This window comes from Dipodomys spectabilis, unplaced genomic scaffold (assembly GCF_019054845.1).
Source record: "Dipodomys spectabilis isolate Male_0828 unplaced genomic scaffold, ASM1905484v1 ptg000032l, whole genome shotgun sequence".
NCBI lineage: Eukaryota > Metazoa > Chordata > Mammalia > Rodentia > Heteromyidae > Dipodomys > Dipodomys spectabilis.
Genome location: NW_024870709.1, coordinates 2,984,965 through 3,004,064, shown reverse-complemented (window position 1 = coordinate 3,004,064; position 19,100 = coordinate 2,984,965). Strand labels below are relative to the sequence as shown.

Sequence of the window (19,100 nt, the reverse complement as noted above, 5' to 3'; positions counted from 1 at the left end):
CTCTGAGAATGTTTCCTCCCACAGGTAAATAAACTCAGTTTGGCTGTTGTAGTGTGTCAACTCTTCCAACAAGCTGGACCCTTGGCTGCATAAAAACTAAACACTGTCTCCCACCAACAGTTAGTTTACCTTCTCATTTTTTTAAGTCCATAATACACAAGAAAACTTTTCATATGATTCTAATGTATTTTTATTTAGCGAAACAAGCTTTGAATTAGCATCTAGTTTAGGTCAGAAAAAAAATAATGAAAATTTCAAAAGCTTTTGTTAAACATATACAGCGTTATTTTTGCTTTCATTAGTCTGGTGTTTTGAGATTTTAAAGAGTGATTGATCATTTTAGAAGTTTCAACTTTGGAAGAAAAAATACTATTTTCCTATTCTCCATTTTTCTTTTGTTGAGAATATTTTCCTTTTTTAGGTAAAAAGAAATATAGAGTAGAAATAACTATGTGGAGAAAGAAAAGAGGAAAGAGGAAAAAGAAAGGGGAAAAAGGGAGAAGAAGAGGGAACAAAGGAAGGGAAAGGAGAGGAAGGGAAAAAAGAGGAGACATAGAGTGGGACCAATAACTTAAGAGGGAATATAACTGAGATGTAGTTACTTTTCAGGAGTTAAGAAATCTGGACCTCATTTGATTTTACATTCTCAGTAAGGTCTTGCTATGGTATGCCTCTTTTTGTGGTTATATAGACCTAGTTGGAATTTGAATTCAGTTCATTGTGATCTTGTGTTGACTTTTGAACTAATAACACTTTCTTATCCATAGAGGACATACATCAACATTTTGATGCCAGCAGAGGATCTGATAATTATGGATTAATTCTTCTATTGGAGAATAAGCGTTCAACTTTTTTTTGGGGGGGGGGTCTAGTCATGGGTCCTGAACTCTGGGCCTGGGCGCTGTGCCTCAGCTCTTCAGCTCAAGGCTAGCGCTCTACCACTTGTGCCATGGCGCCACTTCCAGCTTTTTTCTTTTTTTGCTTATGTGGTGCTGAGGAATCGAACCCAGGGCCTCAGGCATGCAAGGCAAGCGCCCTACCACTGAGCCACCTTCCCAGCCCCAAGCGTTCAACTTTTTAAATCAATTATTTTAGATGTTAAGGTATTTACATTGTGTTGAGAAATTTTATTTAACTATTTTTAATACAGGAAGCATAGAAATAAATATTTATTTGTTTTCTCTAAGTTTCCATCTTTCATTCCTTCTGTGTGACTCAAGTATTTCTATTTTTATTCAGAAATTGATTTTGTTGATCTGTTCCATTTGTCTCTCATTCAATTAGTGGGAGTAGAAGTGATATACTATTGGAAATTTATCACAAACATTACTGGTTTACTTCAGAGGGAGCCCATTAACCAAAGATGGGGAAAAAAAATCCAGAAAATTGGATTTGCTGGAATATTTATTAACAAGTTTCGAGTTCCTCAAAGCCTTACTCACAATGTGGGATTTAATGGTGGGGGCCTCTCTGGGGGAGCAAAGATGAAATACAATAAGCACCAGAGACATTTGCTGGCATCAAACTGATTGGAGTGCATTAGGAAACCAAGTTAAAAGAGAGCTATGAAAACAAGCTTTGTGTTTGGCGCATTGCAATGTTTCAGAGATGGCAATTATAAAGATTGGAACTAACAGCAATATCCCAAAGTAAGGTTTCTCTTTCAGGTCTACATATGCACCCTTTTTCTTCATTCATAAAGAAATCTTAACTTACAAACAGGATGTACATCAGACTCCAGAGGAGCTAAGCATTTCATAAGCAACATAAATACAGGACCTTTATATATATTATACATATAATATATATATATATATATATATATTAAGCAAAGAGTAAATTGAAATGAAACAAGTGGGATTGACTTATCTTTTGTTTAAAAAGGAAGGAATATGAATGAAAATTAAGTTTTCATTTAATACATATTGAAGGGTTTCCTTTTACAGAGGTATTTATTTTATTCCATTTACTGACTTCACATGAATTTAAATAAGTTCTTGGTGTGTTCTGGTTTATTTGACTTTTGATTTAAAAAGTCAGGGAATGGATTTCAGACTCTAAATTTGGAAAGAAGTCTTTGGAGTGATGCCCTCTGGCTTCCTGGAGGAAGCAATAGTTAAAATGGCACTTAGAGAAGGGGCACAATTTCAAAAACCTAAGAATGAGGGAGGAAGGGGATCTCTTGGTGTAGGGATGTGAGAAAGAGACAAGTCCCGTTTGGATGAGATAGAGTACAAGATAGATCAAGACACAAAGAGAAAGGTAATGCAGGAAAGTGAGACTTCTGTACATTCTGCAATGCCAAACCAGGAACTTTCATAATTGGAACTTGGTAGAGCTTGAAAGTTGTAAGGAGCACACCATTTAGACAGAAAATAATCATGCAGAAAGATCAACCATCTTAGCCCTGGGCTAAGTTTTTACATTTGTACATTACATTTCCCACAATGCAAACAGGAAAACGAAAACCCAGAGGTACTCCCCTCCCCTAAGCGCTATAGATTGACCTTTGGGACTCAAGTTTGTTGAATGAGAAAAGGCTAAGGTTTGAGTGAAACAAGATGCAAGAGACTGGAAATGTGTTCTAGGCAGATCCTCTAGCTTTATCTATAAACGATGCTTCTGATTTAATTCCTGTGATGTGAAGAGTTTGCGAATTTTTCTGTGAATATGTGTCCTTCTTTAGATGGATTTTTAGTTCAAAATAAGAGCCTTAAAACAAAATTGAAAGGAAGGTACAGTGATTTCACATAACCTCTAGACCTACACATCCACAGCTTCCTTCATTAGCAACATCAGAGTGGTCACTACAAGTGATGAATGTATGTTAAGACATCATTGCCTGATGGCTACAGAATACATGAGGATTTGGTTGCCATGTGCCTTCTATGGGTTTAGAAAGATGGGTAATGACATGCACACATCCACCATTAAGCATCATATATTCACTGCCCTAAACTTCATACATCCACTGCTCTGAACTCATCTCTTCCATTATAACCCCTGGGAATCACTGATCTTCTGCTGGCATCAGCTTAGGGTTTTTAATTGTCTTCTTTCACTTAGCAATGTACAATTAACTTTTCACTATGCCTTCTCATGACTCAATAGCTCATTTATTTAGTGTTTATATATCTGCTCAATCACTGTTGCTTCCAGCTTTGAGTAGTTATGAAGAAAGCTGCTGTAAGTATCCTTGTATGAACACATACTTTTAATCTTTAAAACAGATTTTTGGGTAAATATTAAGGAATGTGATTGCTAGATTTTATGGTAGTAGTGTTTAATTTTGTAAGAATTTGCCAAACTCTTTTACAAAGTGGTTATACAAACAAGGAGCAAGAGTACCTATCACCCCATTTCTATATTTTTGGAGTTTTCCCAAGCAACTATAATCCAGCCAAGGCTGAGAACCATTGATTTAGAGTATTTCATGGTAACTAGTTTCTTTTTAATCTTGTCTCAGTTTCTTTACCTGGTAGAAGAAAACTCTTCAATGGGGCAAAGTAGCACTGATAACTATCATCGTGGAAACATTTTCACTTGTCTATAACGTTTATATACCAAAAGGAAACCCATATCCATGTTCAAATGAAAGCCAAAGGGCAAAAAGGTAACTCAACGTTGAATATGATTTAAGATGAACTTTTTTGTGTTTGCTTTATTTTAGAATGCAAGGTTCATCCTAGATAATTGAGTTCAGACCTATCAAATAGTACTGATAGAGAAAAAGACTTTGAACTGATTCTAGTTCACAGGAAAGTTAATTCAGTTTTGTTCTTGGCAATAGATCCTAAACAACTATCCTAAACAACAACAACAAACCAGAAGGAAACAAAAACAAGAAGACATGCATTTTAAAAATACATTTCTAAAATCTACAAATTATTCTGTTACTCTTTAATAGAAGAATTTCATCAGCATTGAGGACAACCAATCAAGCAAAAGAATCTGACTTTTCATCAGTTTCTTTAGAGTCAATGTATGTTCCCTTAATTGCTTTAGGATAGGTGTGTATAAAACTTACCTCCAATACCAAATTAAAGGGGAATCAGGACTCATAAAGAATCAGTAATCAAGAAAACTAATATCTTAGTGGCATATTAAAAATAGAATTGAAAGATGATGAACATGCAAAGTCTAAGCAAACTGCAATTGAATTTATTTACTTATGTATTTATTTATTTGTTTGGTGCCACTCTTGGAGCTTGAACTGTCCTGTGCACTGTCCCTGGGCTATTGTGACCAAGGCTAGCACTCTACCACTTGAGCCACAGCTACACTTCCAGCTTTTTGGTGGTTAATTGAAGTTAAGATTCTCACAGACTGTTCTGCCAAGTTTGGCTTCAAACTGTGATCCTTTGATATCTAAAATGTTTCTCCAGGTTATATAATGATACAATATTATGTTAGAATGTATACAATAAACTTGTAGTGATTTTATATATAAAGAGCTTAAAATATGACATTTGCCCTGAAAGGGATGAGATCTTCGTGAGTTTGGATAAGGGAAAAAGTAGAGTTATCCAAGTAATTTTAAGATAGGGAAAAAAAGAAAATATACTAGGTACACAATATGGTATTTAGAATATAAGGTCATTGATTTTGGCTAGGAATGTATATGTGTGTATGTATGTGTGGACATACTTTATATGCATGTGTAGTAGCTGGGATTTAACTGCCTAGAAGTGATCAATGAAAGGAAATGTGACAAAGGAAAAGAGGCCTGGGCATACACAGGAAATTCAGAAAAGAAGGTGGCTTTTGTGCAGTCTTCAGTATGTATGATCAGGTACAATTGTGGCGTATGGAACTGGAAGTTGATTGTTATGAGTACCAGTCTCTGCTGAATTCTTAAGTTAGGCACTATGGAATGGAGACTTATGTGCTATTGTTCAAAATATAGGCTCCCTACAAATAAATCTCTGTTGCATTTTTAAATTCAGTTGTGTTTTAGCGACTGGTTCTCTGACCTAGTAAACTTAGCCAAGAAGATTTAGATAAACAACCAGAGAAGCATGCTGCCTCCTAAACTTAGTTTTGAACTGACAAAAGGAATTATTCGCTTCCAATCTGTAAGAGGGCACAGAGAATTAAAGCTGAGGTGACATGTTTTTAAAGATGGCGCCATTCTGATGGCTGGTGTGCTTTGAATACCAGCCCCTGTGCATCAGATTCGAAGTGTGCCAAGATGGACTCATGAGAATCATTTCCATGAGAGAGGAGAGAGAGAAAAAAGTATATCAAAGTACAATCATTTTTCAAATTGCATACTGGCTTTTAGAGATGTAGCATGTTTGGCCTTGACTTGAAAGCATTGGTGTTGGATCTTTTAGGAGGTGGAGGATAATGACTTGAGACAAAAAGACATAAACAAGAACCTCAGGAATCCTTCTGGTTTGGCATGTTGGAATACAGTGGCAAGTGCAAAGTACAAGTCTAAAAATAAATAACTTCATGAAAATGGAAGCGGAATTTTATAATGTGTCCTCCCTGATCTTATCTGCCATGCAATTTCTTTCTTTCCTTCTCTCCTTTTCTTCTTTCTTGTCTTTTACCTCTCCCTCTCTGTGTATACATAATTGTTAAAATAATGTTTATTATGCTTCCTTTTGAAGTTGACCAAATTCAGCACTATTTTGTTATCGGTGGGCTCTTTTCTAACTTAGAAATCTGTGATTGGACAAAAAGGCAGAGAAACTACACACCTTATTGTTTTCCTCTTTAGTCAATTAGAATATTATTTTGGGCTATTTTTAGTGGCCAAATTTTAAAATGTGTATTCAGAGAATATTTTCACATATCAACTCTTATGTAACTCTTATTCTTTAGTAAATGTTTAAGAACTACTTAACAAAATATTTTAAAATAAAAGAACTAATATTTACAGGGAGTGTTTCAGTTTGGAAAGGGAATTAGATTTATTTGTTGGAGTGCCAAATGTTTCCACTTCTTATAATTCTCCAGAAATGACAACATGCTCCCTAAAAGCAGTTACTATTTGAAAATGCATGTTCTTTTCACCTAAAGTAGGATACTGTTTAAAACTGCTCTTATATAAACAAAATTTGCATTCTTCTCAAATCTTTTTATGTGGCTATGTGAAAAACATTCCACTTAGCTCATTCAGAAAAATGTACAAAGTTGGCTTTGGGTATAACATTAATTTTCTAAAATGGATAATCTAGAGCTGGTTTCCATAGATTATTATTTTTTTTTACTAATTGTTGTATATGATGGAAATTGGACTGATGGTATTTTGTAGTAATTGCTTGTCATTAGTCCATGGCAAGTTCACCTGTATAATCCATCAATTGGCCCAACCATGTACAGGACTATAATCAGTCTGAAGTTATTTGCTTCTCATGAAATGCCCCAAGATCAAATCCTCCAAGAATGAGAGATTGCTTTTGTTTCTCCAACTTCTATAGCAAAAAGGATAAAAATAATTATAGGAGATCATAAATGCAAGGTAAGAAATAGTCATGGGACCTGCTAACGAAGAGTTTCTTAGCCTTAGTAGTTTTGCAAGTAAACCATGTATCTTTACAATGTAGGTGCCTTGAGTATTTTTATAGTGATGAGAAGCTGATTGCTACCTAAGGGGAAATTGCAGTCAGAAATTTGTCATTGTTGAATATGTGCAGAAGATCGTAATCTATAGGATGAAAAGAAATACCTCCTGACAAATAATTACTTAGACTTAAAATAATGTATATAAATAACAAAACATACGTTGGAACTTCTGGAAAAAAAAAACTTGTACTGGGGAAGGAGAGGGGTAAAATTAAACAACTATAATTGTATTGCCCAGGAAGCATTATTTAGAATGTTAGGATTACAGGAACTTTTGTTTTATGTTGGCTTTTACTTGAACGAACTCATCAGTTTTAAATCTATCCCTTTCTTCTGGTTATATGGTAATGAAAATTTTTCCTCCCAGTATTAGCCCTTAAACTATTCAAAAATGTAAAAAGTTTTATTTTTATACTTTCTCTTCCAACTTCTGTTTAGCATGCAGAATAGGCCATAATGTTAAGTTCCTCTAATATTTCCATTAATGGAACTTCAGTCTCCTTAGATCATTATTAAATTGGAGTTCCTAGAATAGAGAAATCCAATTCCCATGAAAAGTTGACGTGGGTTGTTATGTTTTTGTGTGAAAGAAACAGAACATATAGCAGTGATTCAAGCTCTGAAAGAAAAAAGAACGTACAGAGGGGTTGCAATTACATGAGCAAGGTAATGAGTACATTTCTTATCAAGCATTGCTGCCTCCTCCTGTTTCCCCTACCCATCCCTTCCCATCTCTCCCTCTGCTCCCCGGTCAAAGTTGTAAAGTTCGTTTTTCAACATAATGTCTTGTACATCTAATTGTTGCAATGGGTCCACCTGTATCTCTATTTAATGGATTTGTTTTTTCCCTTCCTCTCCACAAATTATACCAACATCAAATACAGTGAAAACAGGGGGTATACTGTGGGAGAGGGACATACAAAGCAACAAATAAATATGTTAGAAACAATAGTAAGAAAGAAAAACCATTTGAGTCCTTATCTTGGGGTTCATTTTGCCTAACATCAACTTATCTGACTGTTTCTGCTTGTCTCAGACATATACTTGTTATTGCAAATAAGGGAAACCATGGGACCTATGTTTCTTTGGGCCTGGCTTACTTCACTTAATATCATTTTTCCAAGTCTTTCCATTTCCCAAAAAATGGGGCAATGTCATACTTTCTGATGGAGGCATAGAATTCCATTGTGTATATATACCACATGTTCTTGATCCATTCATCTACTGAGGGGCACCTGGGTTGGTTCCAGATCTTAGCTATGGTAAATAATGCTGTAATAAACATAGTTGTGCTGGTAGCTTTAGTATGGTTTTGTTTGTGATCATTTGGGTAAATGCCCAAAAGTGGGATTGCTGGGTCTTAGGGGAGCTCTATTGTCTATAGTCTTTTGAGGAACCTCCATACTACTTTCCAAAGTGGTTGAACAAGTTTACACTCCCACCAACAATGCAGTAAGGTTCCCTTCTGTCTACATACCCTCCAGCATCTGTTGTTATTAGAGTTCTTGATTATAGCCATTCTAACTGAGGTGAGATGGAATCTCAGTGTTGTTTTGATTTGCATTTCTTTTATGGCTAGGGAGGTTGAGCATTTCTTCATGTGTCTATTGGCTATCCTTCTTTCCTCTTCAGTCTCTTGCTGAGCATCTCTCCTACCATTTGATGGTATGAAGAAAGGCAAATAGAATGCAAGTAAGTGTTAGCAGTTTCTGTAACAAATCTAGTGAATACAGAATTGAATGCTATCACCATCCCAAACTGTATTAATACACTTTAAGAATCTAGTTGCTTTCTTGGCAAATATATCACTGACTGGTGTTTTATCTTGCCAATACCATGGGTGTTATTCTACTGTAGTACAGTTCTCGTCACACACATGCACACATATAACACTTTGATTTTAGGGCATTGGATACTGAAATTTGTCTTATTTACTACTCTATTCTAATATTACTGGAGATCATGTAACAAAATACTCAAAAATACATATTATGAATTATCAATATGTAAAAATATATTCGATATTGAAAGGGGTGACATTGATCAAGATGCATTGTATTCATATACTGTAGTTAAATGTTACATGGTGACTGCTTCGTACAACTGCTTAAAGATAATTTTTAAAAGGAAACAGAAAAAATGCATTCTAGTTTCAAATGAAAATGACAAGATGTTATTTTCTACAAAGATTTCATATAAAATACTTTGGGCTTCTGTTATAGTGAATTTCTTTGTTTTGCTTCATTAAGTACATATGCATTCTCTCAAAATTGCCTGATATATTTTGGGTACACGTGCACTTATTAAGCAAGTCACAGCGTTTATCAGGTTCTGAAAAACAAATATTTTGGCCTCTCAAAATTTAAAGTCCTTGACAATATGTGCTGTCTAGGTAAGATAAACTACCCCAACATGAGAATTCTTTTTAAGAAAATAAGACAGAAATAACAACCATTTGATTGTAGAAATAACAACCATCCCATTGAAAAACACTCTAACAGTATTGAAATAGTTTCAGTCTTTCAGTAAGTCATAAATGCAACATCTAAACTGTCGTTTAATCATCTCAGTCCACTTTCTGCAGTAAATGTCTTTCACCATTTGTGTTGATAAACTTAAGAGTCATTCATTCATAACACATGAGTGGCTCCCTGTAGGACCAATGGCATACTGCTGGTTGGCTGTAAGAGTGAAGTCTGTTATTTTGAAGGCACTGGAATTTGACCATGTTTCATGAAGTAGAGCCTAAGTAAGGTGCTGTGGACATTTTCTAAATAATGCACTTGCTGTTTTCATCCTTGTAATTAGGAAGCAGGAAGCAGATCAGGATATATTCACTGCTGTTCAGGAAGGAAAAAAAATCTCATGGTTTCCATGGGGTGAGGTGTGTGTGAGGAGCTCTGAACCTTAAAGAAAGGAACATCTACTGTGTGTTACATAGACTATTACTCTGTTTCACATGGCCACCGCTGGCTAATCCGCCAGGGATTTCTTTAGTTTACCTATTAAGGTTGTATAGCTTTTCCACCTCATCCCTGTTTCAACTCTAAAGTTTAAAGTGCTATTTTGTGACTGCCTGAAAATATTCAAGAAAAAAAAAGAAACAACAGAACTACCTTGAATGACTTGGGGATAGTAAAGTAGATAGGAAGTGAAGAAACTATTGAGAAAAATTCTTTATAATGTCTAGCAGGTGTTAGAAAGAGTTGGGAGGGAGGGAAAGAGGGAAAATGAGGGAAGGGATAGCAAGTTAGACAAGAAATGAACTCACCAACTTACTTATGTAACTGTAACCCCTCTGTACATCACCTTGACAATAAAATTAAAATTAAAAAAGAAATAGTTGGAAGATGAATAGGTTAACATTTTTATATCTGAAACATCTCCTTTTTTAAAGCTTACAATTAGTTGTCATCATTTTGGAATAAATCTCTTTACAAGTGATAAAAATGTACTTTTGGGGGGTTTTCCAAGGCTTAGATGTTTTTAATCACAAAGAACAAAATGAGGACTGTATATCCAATTCAAGGTAAATGACAGGGAAAGAAGTGAAACACTGTAGTCACCTAGAAGAAAAAAGTCTATATTACATATTATGCAAATGTATGTAACAATCTTGGATCTACTCTTTTTCCATCATCCTTGGTAATTGTCTCCAATAGTTTAGCATTCTCTGGTTTGATTTTACTTACTACCTTGCTTGTGCTTATGTAAAATCACATGGCTTCAAGACCCTTTCAGATACCAAAATCCAAGCACACAAAATCTGTATCTGTACATGATGGACTGTAATAATCACTTATTTGGTGGAAAAATAGAGTTTAATAGGACAGATGAAATACTTAGTCATATAGTTAAGAGAATACAATAGAATCTATACGTTAAAGGTGATTTTGACCTCACAAAAATGTGAGTTCTATTTCTAACCATTTCCTTTGTTCATCTTGCTGATTCTTTAAAAGCTATTCCTTACACTATTTTTTATGCCTTTGACATTGCCTATGTCTACTCTTTATTAGTCACAAAGGAGTTTGTAATGTTAGATAACAAAGTTTGGGGTCTCCATCTTTACCAGAAATTGATTCATTTTGAAAAGTCAAATTCTCTGTCCTCTTTTCCTTACAAAAATCAATCCTTTGTAATGTTCTCAGCTCCAGATTCCACACCTATTGCTTTCTTCACAGTGGTCTTGCTATTTTCATCATTTTAGGACCGACCTTGTCTGCTTATGGTTATACTTATGAGGGCCTCTCCCCTACTTCTTACAGCTCTTCATTTACCTTGAAATTCTTCACCCAGTCTCACAATCCATAAAGATGTAAAGCTCTCAGTGTGGAAAATTGACGGTGATTGATCCTCTCAGTACCTGAAGTACAATAGCATCCAGCATTTTCGTTTTCATACTGTGACTTTTGGGATGTGAGGACCAACCTCACAAATCACAGAGAAATATTCATGTTAGCAAGTCTATGAAGTGATTGTCACTTGGCCTGGCCAAGTACACATGGTAGCAAGTGCTCGATCACTCGAGCCATGTCCTAATTCCTTTTATTTTCAGATATTGTTTTAGTGATAGGGCCTTGCTAACTCTTGTGTAAGCTGGCCTTCAACTTCTGGTTCTTCTGCTGCTATCTCCTGAGTAGCTGTATTACTAGCACAGAACGTGATACTTTGATATACCATCTCTTTAAAAGGTATTAGCTTATTTTTTTAAGTTTACATTCTCCTGAAGATAAAATATTAAAATATCACTATTCTAGAATATATTTTGATACATTCAATAATTATGTCAAGTTTCAAGGGAATGAATCTTTAGGAAATTTGGTATTATATATAATCTTATTAGAAAATATATAAATTTGCAAGTAACTTTTAGCCTTTAAAAAATCTAATGCTTGCATTATTTTGTAACTAATTTTTTATGTGAAAGAATTTAAGATGTAAAACACAAAAGTCAATCAAACTATGTTGCTTGCTATTTCTAGTTTAATATTCAAATAGGGAAACTTTCGGTATGTGATTCTGGCAAGAAGAACTTGAAAGCAATGATTCTGGAGTAAACACAAGTCTAGTCCAAAGCAAATGGTGAATGAAAGCAATTATAGACCACCTCAGGCTTCCTTAAAACCTGGCACACTAAGCTGTGAGTGTCTCGAGACAATTTTAAAAAATAGACAATAACTTTCAACTTTAAAACATATAGGAGCACATACTTTAACCTAGTTTACAATTTATATTTATTATGTCCACTGCAACCACAAAACCAATATTTAATTTTACAGTTTAAAATTACACACAGCAAAATGCTTTATAAAGTAGAATATTGCTCCTCAATGAAAAACATTACAGAATATTTCCCAAAGGACTCAGCTCAAGTGGCTTACCTCAATAAGAGAGCTGTTGTGGAATGCAAGCCATGAGACACAGCGATGCTTTAAATATGGACTCAGGTTTGGGCCTTGCTAAAAGGACATTTTAAATAAAACCTCTCCTAGTTTTCCAAGGTTTTTGACTTTTCGACTGCATAATTATGCCATCATTTTTAGGAAATTGAGAAAAAGAAGCAGTTTTCATGTTGTGTCTGATATTCAGTATGCAAATCCTCTTTGCTTTTCTGTGTCATAAAACCGTTTTTTAAGATACAAGAAATTTGAGTTATATCTATGTATTACTTATTCTAATATAGAAATCAAAGTCTTTGTGCCACTCCTTACATAAATGGAACATATTCTTTAATCAACTGCATTATCTTCAATGTTTATTTACAAAGTATATGCATGTGCATTATTTTCACTATTAGGTCATGAGTCAAATGTAGGCCAAGATAAGCCAACGATGCTTGTCATACCTGAGTGTGTAATGTTAAAATACCATCCAGAAACTATATTTCTTATTCAAATCAATCTAGCCTTACAAAGTTGCACAGTCTGAACTAGTTTAAATATACTTGCAGTATAGGCAATAGTTTCTTTGATTGTTACTGTGAGTTGTTAAAAGAAATTGTTTAATATAGTGACTAAGTATTCCCTATGGGTCCAAATATTTCAAAGCTGAAATGAGTCCAGCCAAGTATATAAAAAACTTGAACGGAGTACCTAGGACTTAGAAAATACTGAACTGTGGCTTATCTAAAGGAAAGTTGGCCTAGAGACTGTTCAAGATTTGATGATACCTTTGAAGTCACAGATGCACATACCATTGTTGTCATGGACTCCCATTAGTCAGATGGCAATTAGATGTGCTTATTTCCTGAACTGTATTCATTTGTGTCTAGCCTGTGTAAGAAAGGTACATGTCTTTCCTCAAATGTAAAATGATGTTGAAAAAGAAAAGTAAATCAGAAACAGCATATTTAACAGTTTATCACTAATGATGTTAGCACCTCAATAACAATGACTATATGCCAATGAAACATCAAAACCAGAAATAAAAATCATGCTCTTGGGATAAGTTTCCTCACAGTGTTAGACTGAGTCAGTTGATGTGGCAGTGCTTAGGATGATGGACAACATGGATCATTATTTACCTTCTTGTCTGAATGATGTAAGCGAAGGCACAAGACCCAGACACAAAAACTTTCCCTAAGTTGCTAGTATATTAATAGTTTGTGATTCGCTCTTTCAGAGCTTCCAAGAGACAACACAGTCTTTGATTTTTACCACGATATTGATATTAGAATTATATCATGGCATGAGGCATTTGCTAGATTAGATGTTTTACTGATCTGAGCACCCTCTGTATTCCTGTTCTCTTGGCTGACTAGTGCATGATTTCATTCTCTCAATATATTCCCATACATTAACTTAATAAAACACAAATATGCGTTACGGACTGATGCATGTCATAATGATTAAATTCAAGCCATTTTTGTAATATGTGCTTACAGTGGGTTATTAGGAAGATTTTTCCAGTGAGCTAGTCTGTTAAATTGACCTAGTAGTTTGATATTTTCTATGATCTAAAACTGCAAGTTATTGGCAAGCAAGAAAAATAATAGAGGAATCTTATTTAAGTTTCCGTGTGTTTAAATGACAAAGCACCTTGACTTTGGTTCTGAGATGGCCTTCAATGACCTTTTCTGTACTCATGGCTACCATATTTAATTTGTTAATTTTGCTCTGAACCATTTAAAAATATAAATGAATTGTATGGCATTAGATTTAATTATAAAGATACGAGTGATATTCACCATCCTACTAATGAAATTTCATACTCAAATCTATAGTACTATTAAAATTCAGTGATGTCTAAATTTCATCATTTTTTTAAGGAACAGTGAATGCTATAACAAAGAACAAGTTCTAGATTTCTGAAGCTGATGCTGTTGCCCAGTAACCTGATGAACAAGGCAGGAATCAATGTAGGATTATTAGATCTATTGTTGGAGCCAGTGAATTATGTGGTGCTTTGCCTTGTTGCATTTAGAGGCAAGCTAATATTGTTGGAAATGGCCTGGCTTGTCCCAGCTCCCAGCACTCCAGGCAGTATTATCAATGGACACTCCAAGTTGATGGAAGCACTAGCTCTGAATATTACAAATTTGATTGGTTTGAACTCATAGATAGAATCCTGTAAACCCTAGAATCTGATAGGAAGTGCTTCTAAAGTATTAAGAGGTGTTTTTGTCATTTCATTGTCATCCTATCACTCAGATGTTACTTTCAAATAATGTATATTACTTGAAATCTTGTAGCTTACTATTTTTTAGCACAGGATCTTGATATCTGGCTGAAGCTGGCCCTGAATTTGTGATTCTCCTGCCTTAGTGTCCCAAGTGGTCAGATTAAACATATGTGTCAACAATCTGATCTCTGATTGTATTTTAGAAGCTTCTTTAGGAAGTCTCTTTGATGGTATTTTAGAAGCTTCTTTAGGAAGTCTGTAGGCTATCCATGGATTTCAAGTCTAAAACTTGCACTTTTGATTGAGTATGAATTTTTCTTATCTGTATCAAAAATTAATGCTAATGACATGTAGAAAACCTATTAATGTAGCTATAAGTAATGAATACCACTAGTCACAAAAATTAAACTTAGAATTTCCTTAAATAAAGATGCATACATCTGTTTCACAAAGAAAGCTTTCTGAAAAAAATACAAAGCAACCAATGCTGTATATCATGTAAACTCAGAAAGTACACTTTATACACAAACATGAAGCATAAATTAAAAAGTAGGACAATAGCAAAACATTTTAAATATAGAAGAATTTTGCACGTTTTTGTTAAATAAGAATAAATAATTTTATCACACAAATTTATCACAGTTGCAAAAACAATAAATTACTTTTTTCAGTGCTGCAACTTTTCTTTGTGATTCATCCCTTAATTCTTAGTATAATGGGATAAAACTGTTTCCACAGGAAGGCAAAGAGGTTAAATTTGTTAAATAAAGTATACCAATGCTCTTGTACTTCTCAACATCAAGGCATGACTTAATTTGTTCTTTCTACTCTACAAGAAATAACTTATTTTCCTGCAAGGCATCCTTTGTATTTAATGGGACATTCTGGAGTGTTTATGCAGGTATGGTTGAATCCTTACAAATCTAAGCATTTTCAGACATCCTTCTCTCCCTTTCAGCATCCTAAATCCAAAATTTAAAAAAAAACCATTCAAAATACAACAATGGATAAATGGAAGACATTCTGTAACCAAGTTTGACTGAATTAGAAATAGTTCTGATTTTCCCCCTTTATCCTTTGCATCAACTAAGCACTCCATTTCTCTGAATTTCAGTTTCCAATCATTATTGTTTTTCTCAGAAGTGTAGTCATATAATCCTCTGATAACTAGTGAAACTCATACCAAAAAAATAGAGAAAACTTAAGAACACAGCATAGTGGTTTGTTTTTTTCTAGCCTGTCTAGGATTAATTTCAATGAGAAGTGTAAAAACTTCACTATTTTGAGGAAAATGAATTATTTGATAAATCCCATACAAGTCTATAAATGCAGTATAGTGGAGCAGAGTAGGCTACAACTGTGAGGTTACTTGTGAATTATCTTTAATGCCCTTGGAAAAATAACCAAAAAGGATAAAACTAAATTTTGTCATGTTTGAGTTGTTTAAAAATTATTTTCAAAATTGAAAAAAGTAACATTGAATTCTCTGTCAATGCTCTTTGTGCAATAAAATGGCCAGTGTGTTTTTTAATTTTGATTTTCTGACCAATTTGTCTAGCTGTGTTCTCTCCTATTGATGTTTAGTGATATCCATCAAATATAGCTTCCTGGTCTTATAGATCCTGAATTTCTAGAAATAACAATTTTTTTCATATAAAACTACTATAACTTAAGCAAAATCAATCTATGAAAATCTAAACCATGACTACTGATTTGGTAAAACAACTGTTTTTCAAATTGATTTTTAAGAAAGTATTAAAACAGATATATCTATTTTTTTGGGACCACTGAAATGAATGTGATTTAGAATGATCAACTATGTAAGTCTTTTATATCAAAATATAATAAAAATAAACTTCCTAATTTCCATAGAACTAAACAATGATTGCCTAAAATCCCTATATTCAAATCTCTGACAATAGGCACATTTGGTTTGATTATTATAAAATTTTATATAAAGCAATTGGTGCTGCAGTATTTCACAAAGGAAAAGAAATCCCATTGGAATAAAACACCTTCCATTTTGTGAGCTATAAGGTGGTGGTTATGCAATTACAGACTAAAAAGGTATTTTCAATGTCTATTCAATTTTATAACCTACCTAGACAGGCTATGGAAGCAAAAACAACAAACTTCCTGAAATCCATCACATTTTGTCACTCAAACACTTTCTGACACGACCAAATGCTTTCCAATTGGGAAACATTTAATACTGTAGGAATATATGTGTCTTTAAGAAATTAAGAAATGATTGCCTGTGGTGTGGAAACAGTCTTATTAAAGTTAGCCATTTCTTTTAGCATTAATCAGACTAATGATGAAGGTCCCTTCTAGGCATGGCTTATTACCAAGTGATCTTTAATATTCCTATTAAACCAAGTCAAGAAGAAATTCCAAATAGCAGTCTGTAAGAACCCTTGCATGAAACAAACAAACAAGCAAAACAAACAGATTGTACAGGTTTTCTGGTCAGAAATATTCCAGTGCTGAATGTGTTGGATGGGACACAGCACTTTATGCTTTGTAATCTGTATGACTATTGCACATTATGAGACATCAGATGGGAGCCATAGGAAGAGAAAATCATGAAAATACAAATTGAAAACACAGTGATGTGTTGCTTTTCCCTTGAAATGCCAACATAAGCAAACAAAGTTTGAGACTTTAAAAATGTATCACAAACACAGAGGAAAAACATTCTTTCTACATCTTAATTATACCTTAATTTGGCTGACTGCCTGAAAAAAATACAGGCAGTCAAAGGTTCTAAGCAAATAGCATTTAAATGTATTTAAATGCATTGAAGCAAGCAGACACCCTGAGATTCCATTTCTTTCTAGAATCTCTCAGAGGATGCTTGCTGTCAAAATGTTTTTGGACACACATGTGATCTCCTGTTGTCACAAACATATACTCTTATTAAACCAGCAGCCAGTTCTTAATTTCCAGTAAAACATCCACAGCTCTTTCTGGAAACTAGGAGTTGAAATAGCTGCAGACCTACTTTGGTCAAACAATTTTTTTTTAGAAATATATATTTTTTAATAGAACCAAGTGCTATAAAGTGACATACCAAGGGCTGATGTTATTTACAAACAGTAAAAACAAGCAATTGTGTGTCATGGGTGGAAATGACAATGATGCCTTGAAGATATTCTGTAAGAGGTAGGTGACAAATAAGGGGGAGACTGTCCTGCCATCTTCCAATGTCCCCTGATTCTACATTCATCAGTGTTTCTCCCTCATTCTTGTAGGCCCCAGGATTTTCTGTATTCCAAGGCCACCATGATCACATGAAGCTGTGTCCATCTTTTTGGTCACAGAGAGCAGATTCTGCCCATAATTCGACTCCTGGTGACAATGACACGGAAGCATGACTTTCTGTGCGTTGGGTACACCTCCTCTTCACCACATGTGCCTCCACGCTGGACCCTCCCGTTCTCTTTGTGCACAAGAGCATCACCACAGGCTAACATTTCTTCAGCAAACACTGCTTAAACGCCGAAGGTCTCTGAGCTAGAAGACAGCCCTTGGCTAACTTCCGGCTTCCATCCTGGCACTGCACGGTCCTGGTGTGCCAGCCAGTGTCGCAGGTCCTCGAACAGGCCAGCCAGGGACCTGTCACCCACTGCAGCTGTTGAGTGGTTGCTCCCACTTTATTGCTGCTGTGGTTAGTGACGGAGTTCGCTTTCTGGGTCGACTTCTTGGGAACGAAGAAGCTGTAACGGACGTCTAATGCCTTCGTGGGGTCTGTGGCAAGGATCTGGACGATGAGGATTTCCTTGGTGGCTGCGTAGCCCATGCCATGGAGGAAATCATCCCGGTGGCTCCAGCCGCTGTAGTTCATCACCGTCCCGTTGAGGTCGATGATGGTCTCCGAGGTGGAGATCATGTACTTTCCATTGATGAGGTACTCACCGTTTTTCTTTTTCAGGGCCAAGTAGGCGGTGAACCTGGTCTCGTCTTTGGCTTTAAACTGTCGGACTTTTATGTGAGTGGCCCCTTCGGGGATTCTCACAACGTCAGTGTAACCCTTACTGCAGGCAGGGAGAGGGAGGAGAGAAAGAGAGAGAGAGGCAGAGAGGGAGGAAGGGAGGTAGGGTGAAGGAGGGAGGGAGGAAGAGAGAAAGAGAAATAAGTGCACACGCAACAAATAGATAAAACAAATGTTCTCTAAAGTGCTGTTCTTCTTAAGACATAATTTTAATATATTCAAGAAATTAGTCTAAATGGACTTTAACATCCATTCTCTTATCACCGATGAAATTGCGGATCGACTATTGCACAGATTGGTATTGAGATGTTTAAAATTAGGACATTTAACCACTGCCTTTGCTTATACCTTGTAATTTTTACAGACATATAATATAATATATAAATATATTATTATGTGTATTTATATAGGTATAAAAAGGCACAAGCAGACATTTCAATTCTCAGACTTGTTACAGATTCGGATCATCCAGTGATTTTTTTTTTTTAAAGTAATTCCAAACACTGAGCTGATTTGCAGATCGATGAAATTCCTATCTTTCAGAGTGGGACACAAGGGTGTATTCCTGAAGGTCTTCACATTGCTCAGATATGCAGACTAATTTAGGAGAAGGGCTTTAGTGGTAGTGGTGGTAGTGTGTGTTTGTGCACGTGCATGTGTCTGGTTTGGAGACAGAAAATGGAGGTTCTGCTTCCAATGGTCCTAGAACTCTATTTCACAGGGCAGGAAGCTACGTGAAAGGTTAAATTCTTTAACTGGAAAATGTTAATTTACAACTGCATAAGGAGAAAAAAATGAATTTCTTAATTTTACTAATTTTATCCTGAATGTTCCATTCCATGTAATGTTATAATGAATAAGGAATTCATTGTAGCTGTTGACAAGTAGGACAGATCACTAAAGATTC

The 19,100-nt window shown here is 35.1% G+C and overlaps 1 protein-coding gene across 1 annotated transcript in view; it reads right to left on the bottom strand.

Annotated features, from left to right (window-relative positions):
• Window positions 1–11,796: 11,796 nt before the first annotated feature.
• Adamts5 (ADAM metallopeptidase with thrombospondin type 1 motif 5) overlaps window positions 11,797–19,100 on the bottom strand; it is a 45,251-nt gene continuing 37,947 nt past the window's right edge. Inside the window, exon 8 of the mRNA XM_042676850.1 lies at window positions 11,797–18,236. Coding sequence (XP_042532784.1) covers window positions 17,669–18,236 — 568 coding nt within the window. The 3' untranslated portion in view covers window positions 11,797–17,668. The remainder of the gene's footprint in view (window positions 18,237–19,100) is intronic.